The 19,653-nt window shown below is 41.8% G+C and overlaps 2 protein-coding genes across 4 annotated transcripts in view; one reads left to right on the top strand and one right to left on the bottom strand.

The window, feature by feature from the left end:
• Positions 1 to 5,319: 5,319 nt before the first annotated feature.
• On the bottom strand, positions 5,320 to 18,431 carry LOC124144779 (small RNA 2'-O-methyltransferase-like). 3 transcript variants are annotated; one of them, XM_046514332.2, is made up of 7 exons: positions 15,255 to 15,382; positions 13,653 to 13,724; positions 12,593 to 12,840; positions 10,996 to 11,178; positions 9,897 to 10,062; positions 8,745 to 8,941; positions 5,320 to 7,278 (listed from the first exon to the last, which is right to left on the bottom strand). In XM_046514332.2, exons 3-7 carry the CDS (start codon positions 12,754 to 12,756, stop codon positions 7,113 to 7,115), a joined length of 876 nt encoding a protein of 291 aa, XP_046370288.1. In that variant the 5' UTR covers positions 12,757 to 12,840; positions 13,653 to 13,724; positions 15,255 to 15,382; the 3' UTR covers positions 5,320 to 7,112. The 3 variants fall into 3 exon arrangements, with proteins under 3 accessions (XP_046370288.1, XP_048245224.1, XP_046370287.1); XM_048389267.1 differs by lacking the exon at positions 13,653 to 13,724 and adding an exon at positions 16,526 to 17,103 and having other exon boundaries at positions 5,322 to 7,278; positions 15,255 to 15,466; XM_046514331.2 differs by lacking the exon at positions 13,653 to 13,724 and adding an exon at positions 18,323 to 18,431 and having other exon boundaries at positions 5,323 to 7,278; positions 15,255 to 15,466.
• Positions 18,432 to 18,454: 23 nt separating this feature from the next.
• Positions 18,455 to 19,653, top strand: part of LOC124144780 (phosphatidylinositol 4-phosphate 5-kinase-like protein 1) — a 34,909-nt gene continuing 33,710 nt past the window's right edge. Inside the window, exon 1 of the mRNA XM_046514333.2 lies at positions 18,455 to 18,522. The gene's annotated coding sequence lies outside the window, so the exon portion shown is untranslated. The remainder of the gene's footprint in view (positions 18,523 to 19,653) is intronic.

Raw genomic sequence — 19,653 nt, forward strand, 5'->3', positions numbered from 1 at the left:
CAACAAAACAGTAGCATTCTATACAATAAAACAGAAGCCTTATATACAGGAAAACAGCAGCGTTCTGAGTACTACAACAGTAGCATTCTACACAGTAATACAGTAGCCTTATGTTCGGCGTACAGTAGCGTTCTATACAGTAAAACAGCTGCGTTCTTACAACAAAACAGTAGCATTCTATACAATAAAACAGAAGCCTTCTATACAGTAACAGTCGCGTTCCATACAGTAAAACAGTAGCATTCTATACAGTAAAACATTAGCATGCTATATAGTAAAACAGAAGCATTCTATACAATAAAACAGTAGCCTCCTGTGCAGTAAAACAGCAGTGTTCTAGACGGTTTTTGTTGTAAATAAACGCAATGTGGCCAATCAGAGACTGATCATGGCTCCTCAAAACAGCCATAGTTTAACATATTTATTCAACAACAAAAGTTCCTGTGTAAAGTATTGAAACAGTCTTTACCCAATTATTGTGACATATAAAGAGTGAAGATCTGAATTGAAAAAAATCTCAGACGTAAATGCAATGAGCAACATCTGGATGTATTGCATTGTGTTGTGAGGTTAAAGCATGAAGGGTCCTAACCAGCCATCACAAACAGGGCTTGTGGATGTGGCATGACAGACAGACAGGGCAGGGCAGGGCAGGGCAGGGCAGTTTAAATGCGTAAGTCTGTATTCGGAATTGATTTATTTTAATGAACACATGCATTGCGAGTTGTTTTAATCCAAATTCAAACAATTGCAGAAATATGAAATAATAACTTCCCTTACAGAGCATGTCCACCACAGTTGCATGCTAAGATCGCTGTGCTGACCTCATGACACCCAAGGTTTACATGAATATAGTGTCAGGAATTTGTAACTGTACATGAAATATCAATTCAAATAATCCGTGTATGCCTCCTATAAGGTGAAAGGCGTTCTCAGCCTTGTAATATGAAAAATAATATGGTATAGATATGATATGATTCCCTGTGTTAAAGCACAGTGATCATGTAGGTCGACATGTACACAGAGAACAGTACAATTTGTGGATGATTACCCAGAAGTGTTGATGGATGTGCCAGTGTCTATAATGTACACATACCTGCCTAAAATTGAAAATGAAAACAGAAAGCTGTGAGTTCAGTTTTAGGCTGCTTTGAACAATATATCACCCATATCAGATGTGGAAGTGATGAATGTCCCACATCTTTACAACTTTAGAGAAACCATATAGTGCATGGATTCTGAAGAACCAAGAATCATAGTCATGGTGAATCAAGGATTCAAACACATGATCACAGGATCCTGGCATGTCTAAGGGCCGCAACTATACACAGCGAATTGTCGATATCAGGTGAAAGTATGTTACAGTCTATGTTAGAGGCATATTTTATTTTACCTTGTGCCACTATATATTTTTCTGTTAAAAGTGTAGCATTCCCAGCAGTAATGGTCCAGAAGGTGGGGTTTCCAGATTAACAAGGTCTGGGTTAATAAGGTTTACCTGCATTCATCCTTGGGCCACCAGATAATCCTGGTTTCAACATTGATGTATTACAAATATGCTTCAAATTCCAATCTCCTTTTAATGATGAAATGAACCACTGAAAACTTGAGTTGGCATCTTAAGGACACTGTGAACATTACTTTGGATGTGTCACTGGAATGATGGTTCTGACTTTGTTGAAACCAGCGAGTGCATGTATGCTGCTGTCAGACGAAGGATCACAATCGGCACGAATCTGGGATTTGAACCCATGGCACAACAGATCCTGCCACAGCTAAGGGATACAACTCTACACAGCTAGTTGCTGCCCTTCAGGCTAATAAATCATCATTTCCACTGAAAAGAAAATACACATCAGTAGGGTTAATTTGTTACAAAATCCCTCCAGCAGACTTTGACATTAGTTCTGTGAAGGTAGAATCAGCAATATGAGGGTATGGGTACTTGCAACACTTCTATTATAGTTGTAGTTTGTGTGTTTGTTGTTTAAATCCTCATTAATATTCATGCTATCCAAACATATCAGTGGGGTACAAGGACTGGGAACCATCCAACACAGAGAGTACAAGGACTGCCTACCATCCAAGCCACTACGCCACACAGTGGGGTACGAGGACTGGCCACCATCCCAGCCACTACGCCACACAGTGGGGTACAAGGACTTGCCACCATCCAAGCCACCGTCCCACACACTGGGGTACAAGGACTGCCACCATCCCAGCCACTACGCCACACAGTGGGGTACGAGGACTGGCCACCATCCCAGCCACTACGCCACACAGTGGGGTACAAGGACTTGCCACCATCCAAGCCACCGTCCCACACACTGGGGTACAAGGACTGGCCACCATCCAAGCCACCGTCCCACACACTGGGGTACAAGGACTGGCCACCATCCAAGCCACCGTCCCACACACTGGGGTACAAGGACTGCCACCATCCCAGCCACTACGCCACACAGTGGGGTACAAGGACTTGCCACAATCCCAGCCACCGTCCCACACACTGGGGAACAAGGACTGGCCACCATCCAAGCCACCGTCCCACACGGTGGGGTACAAGGACTGGCCACCATCCCAGCCTCCATCCCACACGGTGGGGTACAAGGACTGGCCACAATCCCAGCCTCCATCCCACACGGTGGGGTACAAGGACTGGCCACAATCCCAGCCAACGTCCCACACAGTGGGGTACAAGGACTGGCAACCATCCCAGCCTCCATCCCACACGGTGGGGTACAAGGACTGGCCACAATCCCAGCCTCCATCCCACACGGTGGGGTACAAGGACTGGCCACAATCCCAGCCAACGTCCCACACGGTGGGGTACAAGGACTGGCCACCATCCCAGCCTCCATCCCACACAGTGGATCACAAGGACTGGCCACAATCCCAGCCAACGTCCCACACGGTGGGGTACAAGGACTGGCCACCATCCCAGCCTCCATCCCACACGGTGGGGTACAAGGACTGGCCACAATCCCAGCCTCCATCCCACACGGTGGGGTACAAGGACTGGCCACAATCCCAGCCAACGTCCCACACGGTGGGGTACAAGGACTCTACATCCCAGCCACCGTCCTAGCAGTGGGGTACAAGGACTGGCCACCATCCAAACCAGCGTGCCATGCAGTCGAGTACAAGGACTGGCCACCATCCAAGCCAGCGTCCCACACACTGGGGTACAAGGACTGGCCACCATCCCAGCCTCCATCCCACACAGTGGGGTACAAGGACTGGCCACCATCCCAGCTACCGTGCAACACAGTGGGGTACAAGGACTGGCCACCATCCCAGCTACCGTGCAACACAGTGGGGTACAAGGACTGGCCACCATCCCAGCTACCGTGCAACACAGTGGGGTACAAGGACTGGCCACCATCCCAGCTACCGTGCCATACAGTGGGGTACAAGGACTGGCCACTATCCCAGCCACTCTGCCTCACAGTGGGGTACAAGGACTGGCCACCATCCCAGCTACCGTGCAACACAGTGAGGTACAAGGACTGGCTACCATCCAAGTCACCATCCCACAGTGGGGTACAAGGACTGGCCACAATCCCAGCCACCGTCCCACACGGTGGGGTACAAGGACTGTCTACATCCCAGCCACCGTCCTAGCAGTGGGGTACAAGGTCTGGCCACAATCCCAGCCAACGTCCCACACGGTGGGGTACAAGGACTCTACATCCCAGCCACCGTCCTAGCAGTGGGGTACAAGGATTGGCCATCATCCAAACCAGCGTGCCATGCAGTCGAGTACAAGGACTGGCCACCATCCAAGCCACCGTCCTAGCAGTGGGGTACAAGGATTGGCCACCATCCAAACCACTGTGCCATGCAGTCGAGTACAAGGACTGGCCACCAACCAAGTCACCATACTAGCAGTGGATCAAAGAATGGCCACCATCTAAGCCACCATGGCACACAGTGGGGTACAAGGACTGGCCACAATCCAAGCCACCATACTAGCAGTGGATCACAAGGACTGGCCACCATCCAAACCACCGTGCCATGCAGTCGAGTACAAGGACTGGCCACCAACCAAGTCACCATACTAGCAGTGGATCACAAAGAATGGCCACCATCTAAGCCACCGTGGCACACAGTGGGGTACAAAGACTGCCCACATCCCAGCCACTACGCCACACAGTGGGGTACAAAGACTGGCCACCATCCCACATGTTGGGGTACAAGGACTGGCCACCATCCCAGCCACTACGCCACACAGTGGGGTACAAGGACTGTCTACATCCCAGCCACCGTCCTAGCAGTGGGGTACAAGGACTGGCCACCATTTAAACCAGCGTGCCATGCAGTCGAGTACAAGGACTGGCCACCATCCCAGCCTCCATCCCACACAGTGGGGTACAAGGACTGGCCACCATCCCAGCTACCGTGCCATACAGTGGGGTACAAGGACTCTACATCCCAGCTACCGTGCCACACAGTGGGGTACAAGGACTGGCCACCATCCCAGCCTCCATCCCACACAGTGGGGTACAAGGACTGGCCACCATCCCAGCTACCGTGCCATACAGTGGGGTACAAGGACTCTACATCCCAGCTACCGTGCCATACAGTGGGGTACAAGGACTGGCCACCATCCCAGCTACCGTGCCACACAGTGGGGTACAAGGACTGGCCACCATCCCAGCCTCCATCCCACACAGTGGGGTACAAGGACTGGCCACCATCCCAGCTACCGTGCCATACAGTGGGGTACAAGGACTCTACATCCCAGCTACCGTGCCATACAGTGGGGTACAAGGACTGGCCACCATCCCAGCTACCGTGCCACACAGTGGGGTACAAGGACTCTACATCCCAGCTACCGTGCCACACAGTGGGGTACAAGGACTGGCCACCATCCCAGCTACCGTGCCACACAGTGGGGTACAAGGACTGGCCACCATCCCAGCTACCGTGCCACACAGTGGGGTACAAGGACTGGCCACCATCCCACACAGTGGAGCACAAGGACTGGTCACCATCCAAGCCACCATGCCATGCAGTGGAGCACAAGGACTCTCCATACTCTTTATTCAGCTCTGATTACAACGTGGCACATTTGGGGACCTAGTCTGACCTGGAGTCACCAAGGGGTTCATTTCTGGTTCAGGATAAACATTGGGAGACAGGGTAGTATTACTGTCTCTACAACTCTCTATGTTACAAGTATTGGGACATCACGGAATAATAACAATAATCATTGTTGTTATAGTAACATCATGTTTAATCATGAGCAGTTACATCAGTTACTTTTTCATATAAAATTAAAATAAAGTGAAATAATATTCCAATCATTCTGAAAGAAACATCAAAGAATCAAACAAATTCTACGAGAGTACTCCAGTAAAACAACATAACAATAACAAGTTGAAGGGAAACATGTCAGTAAAGTTACATTGGTCTTGGTAACATTTTAAAAAATCAACATTGGAATAAAACTAAAGCCCGGCTTTTGTGATACATGTATATAACATGGCTTTTAACTGCTAGTTCACCGAAATGATAGGCTTAATTTCCAAAGTCTAGTTTTGACCAACAATAGCCCTCGTTACTAGTTTCCTAAGACTATTTTTAGAACATACAGGCCTTGACACCATTTGTTTCTAGGCTAAACATAAAAATCACAAATTGACCTTACAAATATGAAAAAAATAATCTAAAAAGCACCATGTTTTTGTTTTGCTGATTATAAACTTGAATGATCATTACAAAGATAATTAGCACATTAGTTTAACTGCAAGACAGCAGGTTACAAAAGGTTAAATGTTAAGACAAAACTAACTAACACTGCACACATTGCATAATGTTCCGATAACTTATTGAAGGAAAAAGAGATCTTTGAATTATAAACCAAAGAAATAAGAAATAACAAGATTGATGAGACAGCAGGGACAAAATACTCCCTTTGCAATGTATATGTTTCTTAAAGGGACAGGACGTTGACTGTTCTGAAGCTTTGTTTCCAAACAATAGCCAAACCCCCCCGAGCTTACTCATCTCTCCTCTCCTTATTCCCTTTCTGCTTCAGTTACCACAACGCCGGTGTAAGCTTATCACGTGAAAGGACTTTTCTCTAGTTTATAAACAAACGCACTTATTATGAAATAAGAATGTACAGGCCTAATGCAAGCCTAATATTGTTTTGCATAATTACATAGACACACTACTACAGCTGAGACAGTGAGGTGAATAACAATATAGCTTTGCACATAAAAATGACCGTATTGCTAGCTCCCTGTATGGCTTCGATGGTGTGGAGCATAAATATGTAAATGGAAATAGTTTTTCACGTTTTAGGATATTATCTCAATAAAAGTTATACATTTGATGACATGTTTGTCTAAATGTGTACAGTGTAGACCTGTCTGAAACAGATGAAACACACATGAATGGACTGTGCAACATGTGACAATGTGACAGAGGTAATCGGCTGGCTGCAAGGAACCCTGGGTAGGAGAGTGATTGGCTTCATATGATCGAGGCATATCTATAATGTAATCTAGGCTTTGGCAAACACTGGCTTCTAATTTAATCAAGCTGGCAAACACACAAGCTTTCTCTTCAACATGCCTCTATTATGAAACAAGACTGAAGCCAGTCCACTGTGTTGTTCACTTTTCGGAGATATATCATTTGGGTTTGAGAATTGAATTAGGCATTTAACGTCACACATGGAAATTATTTCATGCATATTTAAAAACACACACAATCGTCGCCGTACTGTCCCTTTAAGTAAATAACTCATAATCACTGTCATCCACAAAAGTTAACAGACATATGGACAACGGAGAAACACTTGGCCTTGGCTCATTTCAATTTCAAACCAGAGTGAGTAGGAATTTATGTTGCTTTTAGCAATATTCCAGCAATATCATGACACAGAACACCAGACAAGGCTTCACACTGTTAATGGGAATGAAACACAACACTTCGGTGACAAACGAATGCTTTAACCACCTTAATGACCCCATAATGTTTATATGGCTAAAGTTGTAAGACTTGTAAAAAATATTACAGTGGCAAAAGGCTGTAAACAGTTTCATGAACATGATGAAAGACAATCTTGGAATTCAATAAACATCCAGGACTTGCTTAGTACATTAGTCCCAGGTTTCCTCTGTTTCTTTCAATACCGTGACAACATCGTGTGAATCCCCTCCCTGTTCCTCCCCCCATGACCTGTCAAGGTCACCCTCACTGTCGTCATGAGGCACAAACACATTCTTCCCATCATCGCTGAGGGTGTAACAGGAACGGAGATAGGACCTGCAAAAAAGGAACAATCTTAAGGTTCTTCAGTGAGGTAACAAGGCTGACATTGTAACACTGTCCATGTGATCCATCTTCTGGAGGCAAGGCCATTAACTGACCAGTTTCCCTTGCCTAACTAGGCTGGAATTACTGGGCTTGATCATAGCACCACCAGTGGCTATTACGAGTTATGTCCCTTCTATGTCCTTCCTATTGACCAATGAGACTCCACCTCTCACATCACTACATCGCGAAGTGCATCAAATCACCTGAGCACCTTGATTAAAACATGAAATGATTTGGAAAATATCAGTTGACGCCGAATTGGTGGTGCGCATGCTTTGCAAATTCTGCAAATTCTGCATGGCAGTTTACGAACCGGATGTCAACTTTGTTGCAAGATTTTGATTGGTCTATGCATAGACTCATTAGTCCAGGCAAAAAATTACTCCATAATGCCAGCCTAGTTTGGCAAGGGTGGAAACTGGACTTTTATGTCAGATAACTCCTTTGCCTCGGGAAGATGATGTGATCATGTTTTGCTTAAGTTAAATGATAAAGTATAATGGGTTTTACACCACTAACACAAACAGTATGTTATTATTACCAAGGTGTGTCAGCTTCATGTGGGAGGAGAGCCCATAGTGACTCAGGTTGTAGATGTTTACCACAAGAATGGGTAAAGCGGGTATCAAATATATGGTACTGACTAACCAAGGATCATAATCAGGGCAAATCTGGGATTTGAACCCACAGCCAGAAGACCCTGAGAGATCCAAGGGTGACCACAGTGGCACCTGTACCCCAAATTACTTGAGCAAGCACAGGCACATATCACCATGTGTAAAGAACAAACATCTAGTGTGTGTTTTATACAGTGAAAATCTAGGTGCAAGGAAACTTCCCACCTTCCAGGAAGATAAGCCATGGCCACCCAAGAGAATTCACCAGGACATTATGAACTTAGGCTTAAAAGAATAAAAGAAATGGTTCTCAGGCAATGACTTTTGAAAATATAGTGCGCACGGTAGGTCTTTTTTTTTGCTTGTTCAAACTAGTACGTAACCAAATAAGCAGTTGTGTACCTAAAACCTGGTAAAGGGCCCCAAACATTAACAAGCATGAAAAATCCTATTGCCACCGTGACCATAACACAAGATGTGCAGTAAAGCAGTGTGCATGTAAAGGGAAGTAACTGTGTGCTATATTGGATGGCATTGTTTTTAAGTTTTAGGATTTTATATTTTCTTTTAAAATGGAAATGAATAAAAACGAAACATGCAGCAGACTTTATGATGAAGCGGGCAGTGCCTGAGAACCAAGACTGTTATTTTTTTAGCCTTCAGTTGTTGTTCTCCATAAACAATTCATTTATTAGGTTGGTCTACTAACATTAGGGTGCATTTTAGACTAAGAATCGGCACTGGCATCTATTCCATGATTTACAGTAGAGGATGGATGTTTCAAACAAAAGTCTGTACCTGAGCTTGTCAATATCACAGATATTTTTGATTGGCCGAAAAGAGAACAACTTCTCCACAGCTATCACAGAGTGACCTTCATCCTCATCAAGCTCAGCGTTCAGGGTCAGCTGACGAATGTGGTACTGTACTTCCAATGCCAGTCTGTCCTCAACAGTGGACTTGTTCTCCTTGTAGGGATAATCACATTGAGCAATCTTGGGAACAAAGCAAAAACATTTGCAACATCATAGACTTTGTCGACACATCATGGCTTTGTATTCGTGAATACTTGTAGCAGCTATGTGGTGTAGTGTCACCAGATCAATAAAGTCGCCTTTTATGACCAGCACAGATTGCTAGGGACCAATTCTAACCCAGAATCCCAACTGGTTCCCATGTTAGTCACCTTTTACTAACAAAAATATATTACAGTTTAAGAACTGGAAAATTAGAGCACCAACATGACCAAAGCTATGAAGTTCACATGAAATTTAAAACTATTTACATCAGATCATAAAGGTCATATATACATAAGGCTTAAAAAAGATAATAGTCTTGGTTCTCCGGCACCACCCGCATCATCATAAAGTCTGCGGCCCGTTTTGTTTTTATTTCCATTTTTGAAAAAATACAAAAATATACTTTAACACAATGCACAAAAAGAAATTGGCAATGGAAACAAAAATGAAACGTGCAATTAGATTTATGATGATCTGGGCAGTGCCTGAGAACCAAGACTATTATTTATTTAGCCTTATCACTGCTTATACAAGGTTTAACAAGGCAACACAAAAGGTAACAGAAGTTTCTACACAACACACATATTGCCATGTACACTGAATTACATGTTGATACATCAATAATGGTAAGTCAAGGGCCAAATATTTAATACATCAGCCATACTGGCACATGAGTCAAAGGTCAAAATACACAACAAACCACATTACAATCATAGCCAACAAACCATACTGCACATCAAATGTCATCCTACTTGTACTGCAGGGGAAAGTCATGGTAAAGACAACATTTTCAAAATGGCAAATTGGAATATTGTGAGCAGCTTTGCTGGGATCATCCCAAGAATATTTCAACATCAAAGGTGTTGAGGTTTCAGCATGTTCAAGGGGAGGATGAAATACCTTCAGAAGGTTCATGTCAATATCCACCTACCAGGGTGTAGCAGGGAGTACCGGCTGGGTGCGCACTGCGTGCCTGCTGTGTCCTGGTGAAGATGGCGGCCTGGGAACAGTGGCCGACATGGGCAGAGCTCTCAGGGGGGGTGCCAACACCATCATATGACACACTGTAGAGGTACTTATCACAGATATCTTCACACCTGCTCACAGAACAGACATGACCCATAGTAGGATGCTTTACATTTTGAGGGAAGGAATGCAAGCGAGAGAGGGTGAGTGATTTAGCTAGCTAAAATTAACACCACTTTGAACACTCTTTGAGTTATATCATAGGCCCTGCTCCACAATGCGATTTTAGAACTAAGGTGATCTTAACTCCCATACTTTACTATTGGCTTATGAAAGTTGTAGTGATGCCATGGTGTTCCAAAGTGAACAATGTCCAAGACAGTTACCACCTTGGTGAAACATAGACAGGTATGGTGCTAACAAAGTGTTTGATTGCAAATATGCTCATATCGAACATTTTGTTTACTTCATCTTAGTAACAGCTATTGTTTCAGTCGGTTTGGGGGAAAATGAACCTCCAAGTCATACAATAGAAACATATAGGGCAAACACTAGTCATGTTAAGTCATGTTAAGTCATGTTTAACTATAACTGATAATATTTAACTTTTCAAAGTTTTCTAACAACCTGAAATGTTCATCTGTATGAAAACATAATTTCTGTATGTTAGTGTGGCCATTTTTCAGCAAATCTACAAAAACGTCAGCATTTATGTATTTGCCTCAATTTCTAAGGTGCAGCAACATTCCCTTGATGACATCATACAGTGCCAGACATCACGCAACAAAGTTACAATGTAGTGATACATGTATCATCATGGTCATTGCCTGAAGAAAGCTGCCATGCTACTCTAATCTTTAGTTGTAAGTAATCATGGCAGTACACGGCCTGTCGTAAAATGAGACCTTTTTCACTTTTTGGACGGTAGATTATACCGCATATTTGAGGATTTGCGTTGTTAAAAGACTGAACATACGATAGTTCAGACACAAAAACACAAAACCATACCAGCAGACATCCTTGATGTCAGTTTAAATCAAACGTGATGATGAGAATCTACTTACCATCTCTGAAACTCTTTCCTTGACCATTCAAACTTGTGATCCCAGTGTCGGAAACCAGTAAAATTTGGAAACAGTATATTGAAGTCTGCATTTGGAGTTGTCATGACAATCAGATGTGGTCCAAGGTCACCAAATACACGTTCTACGACCTTTTCAAGGTCAGACGGTACTAGGTGCTCAATACTGGAACAAAGTACAACAGGGTTTTGAGTGCAAACAAGGATATGAACCTTCCAATATGCCTAAGCAGTTTTTTACAGAAATTTGTTTACAGATTGTTTTTTTTATATAGTTGGTTGGTTTGTTGTTTAACGCCACACTCAGCAATATTCCAGCTATATGATGGCAGTCTGTAAATAATCAAATCTGGACCAGACAATCCAGTGATTAATATCATGAGCATCGATCTACGCAATTGGAATCGATGACATGCATCAAGTCAGCGAGCCTGACCATCCGATCCCGTTTGTTTTTTCTTTATATAGAAACTCAAAGTACTTTCTAGAGACACCATTGTTGGGACAAAATTAGGTTTCAATTTCAGGACAAAGGGGAAACAAAAATAAGTTTACAACCAAACACTATGAAGAATTCTTGATGATATGCCACATCAGGGTAAAAAATAAAAAAATCAACACAAAAATAAATTCATATCTTATTTCACACAACACATACTTATTGCATATGAAATTTCAGATTAACAGGTATTGTGTGGTTTCGGAAGAGATGTTTACAGTATGAGGAAATGTATTTTGAGAGAATTCAGGAGCATGGTCAACATGCAAAGGTCAAACTATTGCATGTACTGAGACCCACTACTATCTACACATATACCAAATGTCATTATATTTTCAATAAAAAAAGCTGAGTAATATCCCGTGAAAATCCAGGGTAGAGTAGGTCTTCAGCAACCCATGCTTGCCATAAAAGGCGACTATACTTGTCGTAAGAGGCGACTAACGGGATCGAGTGGTCAGGCTCGCTGACTTGGTTGATGCATGTCATCGATCCCAATTGAGTGGATCGATGTTCATGATATCAATCACTGGATTGTCTGGTCAAGACTCGATTATTTACAGACTGCTGTCATATAGCTGGAATATTGCTGAGTGCGGCGTTAAAAATCAAACAAACAAAAGAGTTTCAGCTTGCAGTATTGTTAAAGAGCAAAGGTCAAATAAAGGTCAAACTATAAAATATAAAAAAAAATGGAACATGTCCGTTGGATCCAACTACTACCCATGCTAACTACATGTGTACATGATTTCATTCCATTTTGAAAATAAATGGCTGTGTAATGTCAAAAACAGATTTTTCAGTATGCCTGCCATGGCATCAATATTGAAAATTGGATTCAAACCTCTGGAAATATTTGGGGTATCATCACTGATGGGAACAAGCATGTGATTAGTTTCATTAGTCTTTTGATTTCTGTGCAGAAGATGTTTACGCTGGACACCTCACAAACAGGTCACAACATAAGCACAGCCCAAAAATTAGCTACATCACTTTATTATTATTTGGACCAACTGAAGCTAATGATTTGTAAAAACAGTAAGACAAAGAAAGTTTGGCTCAAGTAAAGAAAGCTGCTTACAATTCTACCATGGTGACAGCCTGACAGCCCTGCAGTCTGGAGTCCAGCACTGTGGCATCCCCGTGGAATATCCTGATACACAGGGGCTTCTCCCTCCTGTGTAGGTAGTCATATATCAGGGGCTTGATACAGAGCTTTTTGGCTTCCAGGATCCGCTTGTCCATGTCCACCAGGGTGATGCTCTCCACAGAGGTAACTGTCTTCAGTAGAGTTGCTATTCCACATTCTCCACAGCCAATATCTACAACCTGTTGGCAGTGGATGAATAAGTGACTTTACTGGTCACCCCACCCTTATAACTTTCACACCACACTTGAACCTGTAACTAACACCTACCCACTTACCCGAGAGGGATGGGGACAGGCCTCGGCCCACAGTATATCGTAATGTGGAAAACGTAGACCCATTTCTGTGTAGTGAGGTCTGCCTGAGTGACAGAGACAAGCCTATAGCATATCATTAAGTGGGAACTGTTGACCCAGTTTCCTTGTAGCAAAGTTTTAGCACTTTTGGACAGCGTGAAAAATTGACGTGTCGGGCTACAGGAGTAAACATATTAGCATTCGGGAGGTAACTCTCATAGTGAGTGAGTGAGTATGGTTTTACATCGCTTATAGCAATATTCCAGCATATCATGGTGGGGGACACCAGAAATGGGCTACACACATTGTACTCATGTCAACATATTAGCATTCGGGAGGTAACTGGCATAGTGAGTGAGTGAGTATGGTTTTTCATCGCTTATAGCAATATTCCAGCATATCATGGTGGGGGACACCAGAAATGGGCTACACACATTGTACCCATGTCGGGAATCGAACCTGGGTCTTCGGCGTGATGAGTGAACCCTTTAACCACTAGGCTACCCGACCGCCCCTAACTAACTCTCACAGAGAAGTTGGGTTCATGGTTTACAATACCCTGACTCACAACATTGTGGGTTTCAATGTTAACAATATCTGCATGTCTCCACTGATCTTGTTCATTATAAAATAATATTACAACAATGCAACTATTACTTTGAAAAGATTAATTATGAAAAAAATATAAATAACATTACCCTGTAGATATATCAGTGTCAACAGTATCATCTTTACCACTATGATTGTGTCAACTCAATACCCCTTGTTCACTGAAAGTAAAAACAAATGTTTCAGGAAGTCATTGTTGTGAAGACATATTACTTGTTTTGTTTTCATAATGTTTGTTTTCTACTGTTATATTACATTAATATTTCATCAGAAATGTGTCACAGTCTCACTCCTCTTTCTGAATGTACCACATGCAATAACAATTTGTTTTACCTTCTGGGTGACATGCGCTTTATGACAGTATAGGTACAAGTTGCATCAATAGGTGGTATGCTACAAAATTTCTTTGCGCAGTGTTGATCCTATCGATCAAAGTTATCTTCTTCTTGTCATTGTTCGCAAAGAGGCCCATAGCAATGTGAGGTTATATGATTTGTTTGTTTGTTTGTTTGTTGTTAAATGCCGCACTCAGCAATATTCCAACTATATGACGGCGGTCTGTTAAATAATCCAGTCTGGACCCGACAATCCAGTGATTGACATCATGAGCATCGATCCATGCAATTGGGATCGATGACATGTCTCAACCAAGTCAGCGAGCATGACCACCTGATCCCGTTAGTCGCCTTTTACGACAAGCATAGTCGCCCTTTTATGGCAAGCATGGGTTGCTGAAGACCTATTCTACCCCAGAATCTTCACGGGTTTGAGACTTTGAGGTTATAAGAACACATTGTCACAAATAATTGAAGATGACATCATCCATTGTTAATGACAATTTTATGTGATGTCATTTGAAAATACTAAGCTGATGTGTCCATTTGAGATAAGGAAACCCATATTTTTCTACATTTGCTCAGATTTGCTCCTAGAACTTAAAAAAATCAATTCACTCGGGAAAAACAATCCATAATTCCTCATCGCTTGTAGGATATTCTCTAATAGTGCAACAGCACTTTAGCTCACTTAGACGTGAAGTCAACAGCTTTAAATGTCAACAAGCAACAAGCATTGCTAACGTTCAATTACCGGTAGTAACAACCAGCCTTCTCGTTTTACCACAGGCCACAGTATGACGTGCATGAATACATAAGCCACTTGCCAAGAGCTCAGGTAGTTACATCATTCCTTCACTGTTGACTCATAATCCACAACTCCTCAAAGCTCATTTCTTAAACAGTACAACAGCAAGCTTTTCATCAAAGTTATAATGTTGGGTATTTTTACCTAAATCACTGGAAAATATTTGGAGCAAAGCAGGCACAGGTGATTCTTATTCTGTGATTATTTTATGAGAAAACAGCAATGATTGTGACATTGATCACTGCATATACAAAATGCCTAGCATAATGGGAAATACAATTATAATTGTATACATTGTTTATCATCGCAATTTATCTCAAGATAAACACTAACAATGATGTTTTGAACATATCTGTAATCTCCTTCCTTCAGCCAAAACTTCACATGAAGCAAAACAATGTAATTTTCTACTGAACATTTTATACAATAATTATTGTTCCCTCAAACCTGAATGGGCTTGTATATTATACTCAGGTGCGTTTTGCACACAAGAGACTATGAAGGTGCAAGTTGAACGACCACTGCAGTTATTTTCTACCATGACTTACACTAGTCACTTGATGCTGATGCAGGACATTACGGACGAAGCTGTATCTCTGTACATAGAGCTGTGGAACAAACTTAGGGCCTCCGTCATTTTCTGCTGTCTCTGACACATCACTGACTTCAAGCCCGTTGCCATGGCTGCAGGGCTGGCTCTCTCTGGCATCTGTTGTCATGACACTCACTTGCAAGTGCTTCAGTCATTCTTCAAAGGAGGCTGAAATGAGGGGGCTATGTTTCACTTACTTGAGAAAATGTGTTTGTTGGTTGTTTATGCTCCACTCAGCATTATTCCATATCACAGTGGTCAGTAAATAACCAAGTCGGAACCAGACCAGTGATTGATACCCTGAGCAATGCTCCACTCTGTCAGGGTACACTGACACACTCAACAGTCACCGAGCCTCCCCACCAGATCCACGAATTTCCCTCTTACGACAAGCGGATCCCTGTGGGGATATTCATTTTTAACAAGAGAAAATTAGAACTCCAATGATTTAGTTCTGATGGATCTGTACAAAGTTCACGAAGTACAAATACTTTAATGTCTCGGTTGGCTGAAAGTGCAAGCTTAACCCCCATGGTGCCTGTCTGTCAGCTGGGTTTGCGTTCTGCTCGACCCGTGAAGATCCGGGGTAGAATAGGTCCTCAGCAACCCATGCTTCCCATAAAAGGTGACTATGCTTGTCGTAAGAGGCAACTAACGGGATTGGGTGGTCAGACTAGCTGACTTGGTTGATGCATGTCATCGATCCCAATTGCGTGGAGCGATGTTCATGATATCAATAACTGGACAGTCTGGTCCAGACTTGATTATTTACAGACCGCCGTCATATAGCTGGAATATTGCTGAGTGTGGCGTTAAACAAACAAACCATACTGCTCGGGGCTGCACTTTGAAGATGTCGCAGGTTCAAAAACGTATACACTGTATCAAAAGTGTTACAAAGTTCTAACTTCTTCACACAGTGTAACCGAATTGTATAACATGCAACTCGAGTTGATCGTCTTTCGAACAGTATCTAAAGTCAACAAATCCAAAAGGTATATGCACTGCCTAGCCATCGATAAAAGTGCTTGTATTGTAAGTTTTCTACATTAATCGTAATATGGAAGCACCTGAATGTGCCAAGTAAAGTCAAGTAACTGCCCTTGTTTGAAACCTAAATGTCCAATAATTCATACAATTGGAAAGTATACATCCTAACGGTGATAGACATATCACTTTTATGTCGCAGTACATATTCACTGAGAATTTTCCGCGATTTATATTTACCGATAAAAAATCCCGATGAAATTGGCAGTGTTTTTGACATCAAAACAAAATTGATGGAAGTGGTCGTGATTAGTTCAGATGCAGACTGTGTCACGGATCATGTTACCATACCAATGCCAGTTTGGAATGTATATCTTGAAAGAAATTCCGGTTACGTCCATGTAGGTTTCAGTGTCCATGCTCTTTCATTAGTGAAAAAAACAACTTCAGGGTAATTGACTTTAAACATTTCCAAAGGATAAAAGATCTCTAAACAGTCATAACAATACTCAAATTGAAATCGCTCAATATCGGACATCATTATTATTTTTTAATAATTAACAAGATTATAATAATGTATTACCACCCAAGAGTAAATACACATAGATTCAATCAAAATCGTTGAAATGTTTCCGTGGGCAGCAAATCTATTCAACAAACCTATTTTCGATCACTCGTAACTTGGGCGCTGAATGTCATGCAAGCAGTGTGCTATCACACAGACCGCTTTTTTATACTTTGGGTGTTATGATCTGTTGTAAATGGTTTAAATTTAACTTATAAAACTCTTGAAACGAGATGTAATTTGATAATTTAAAAACTTTAATACTACTTTGAAAGCTCAAGAAACGTAGAGTAGGCTATTTTTAATACAAGGAAACGAAACTTGCACCGGTGAAAGAAAGCAAAATTATTGTTTTTATGGCACGATTACAAATAATATCTAGATTAAGTGAAAGAGAAAATTACGAAAATATGAATTACTTTTAATTAAAGTAGTGTTCGATGTATATACAGTTCATGTGTTCAAAACTCTGAACAAATTTGTTTTTCTATGACCACTAGAAAACATACATCCTTGTCTCAGCTTGTATTTTGCACTTGGCTGCCTCATTTAGACCTTTGCTCAAAAAATACTTGCATGGACAGTCCATGAAATTCAACATTTTCTTTCATATTGTTTCATTAATACGACTTTAGAACTGTATTTACACCTGGGTATGTACATGCACCTTCAAAGACATTCGTGATAGTTTATTTCCAGAACAGTTTCCATTTCATCCAATTCTACAAAAAGAAAAGTTTGAAATAGATAATGATCGTAGGTCAATGAAAGTAACGGAATTATTTGTCATAAAAGGAAAAATATATTCTTGGTATTGAACTTTGAAAATATAACCAGGAAAATCTTTAATATATATGGTTTTCTGTTACTATGTCTTTCCTTTCTTCTTTTGGCCTAGCTAAACTTCTCAGGGAACTAATGTTTGAATCTGGAGGTAATGGACTATGTCATTTGAAACAGACGCCTTCTCCCAGACATATTTGTTCCGGCTCGTTACAGTCTGACTGTTGCAGTTCTTCTCGCCTCTTTCCTTGATTGACAGGTCCAATGAACTTTGTTTTTAATCCTACTCTCGGTTTTTCGATTCATACCTCAATGAACCGACTGTATTTCACCTTTCTTTATGTACACATTTTGTACCCTAACTCGGCAATATATATACGCGACTGTCTGTTTTCACTAACAGGTTTCAGTTTGGAAGTAAACATGCTGCAAGTGTGAAGTTTCCCTTATTTGATACCCTACAAGGTAAATCCTCATCACTGCCGTTTCTAATGCGACTCTAGGCTTGTGTACATTTGCGTACATGGAGTTAGTGCATTGCCAATGAACAGCACTTACATTAGTTACAAGTTAAGATCAGTTTAGATTGGAGATAAGGAGACAAGCTGTTACTGGACGATTTATTCAGATAAATGCAATGACAAGTGTTATTTGGATTACCAGCTGTTCACTTTTATCATTATACGAACCAGTAAAATACTGAGCGGTCAAAAACAAACATCATTCCCATTAACTTTCGCCGACAGTACCCACGAACATATTTCACGCCGTATTCCAATGGGGAAGTAACTGTGGATCAAGGGGGGTAAGAATGTTTACTTCCGGTTGAAAATTGATATTTTCAGAATTTTAATTGGAGCCGAGGGAAGGGATATTCTGTGTAATGCAGGTAGATATTATTTGTTTTTTCAATGCATTGCGTTTCTTTTGTTGATATGTTGTGCAGGTAATGTGTTTGGCTGTATACATTAAGCATCATATGCACACTCATTGGAATAGCGCCAAACAGATGCGCTGGAGCCTGGGGGTTTGACTCGGATTTGACAGCTGTCAAGTTTGACAGCACTTTGAAATGGCGCATCTTTGAAAAGATCAAACTGGTTCTTCTTTTCGCTATACACCTATTTTCCTCAATCAAAGGTAAAGGCTTGTAAACGCGTGCACAATTAACCAGTAACAACATTTAATTTTCATGAAATAGCTTTTCAACAGAAATATATTTTGGTAAAATTGATTATATCTAAGATTTTATAGCTTCGTGAATTGTCACTGTTTTTGGTGGGAGCGGGAAGTTACTTCATTTATAACTTTTGATTTGTGTGTACTACTGTATTCAATATACACATTGTCCTATGCATGAACTTGACTAGGTAATCAACTGTATGATCTGTAGCCTGTGTGCATGTCATACTAAATTGACAGATTTTCTACGAAAAAGAATTAAACTCACACAGTGTTTTTCCTGTGATTTTTACTTTTACATCACAAGAAATTAGGGCCGAGTCCAAATTTACTACCCGGGTACCCGCCCCCCTATTACCCTACCCTACCCGGGTACCCACTGTAGGTCTCAGGAGATGTCTCAAACTGTCCGTTTGGTAATTTTTTTGTAGCATAGCCCTGGCAAAACGTATTTAGATACATGTATTAATAATCTGGCCATGCATACACTGAAGTTGACTAGGTTATATCTTTATTCCACCATATCGGGCGGAATGGGTGCATAGTCAGAAAGAAAAGCGAACATTAATGACTTGTAGTGTAACCATAGAGTTCTAGGTAATTTTAGTCATTTGACAATATATCACGTGACTAACCACGGGTCCGGGTAGTCCTGTGGGTACCCGGGACCTACTCAGTACCCACCCGACCTGGGTACCCGAGTTACCCGTCCCAGCCCTACAAGAAATACAGGACATTACTACCATGACTACAGTATGCTTGGTTGGTTAGTTTGATTTTCATAAACTAAAATAAGATAGAGATAAGGACCCAAACTAAATTATGTGAAGCTTGTGCA

Source organism: Haliotis rufescens, unplaced genomic scaffold (assembly GCF_023055435.1).
Source record: "Haliotis rufescens isolate VD_foot unplaced genomic scaffold, xgHalRufe1.0.p SCAF_8, whole genome shotgun sequence".
NCBI classification, from domain to species: Eukaryota; Metazoa; Mollusca; class Gastropoda; order Lepetellida; family Haliotidae; genus Haliotis; species Haliotis rufescens.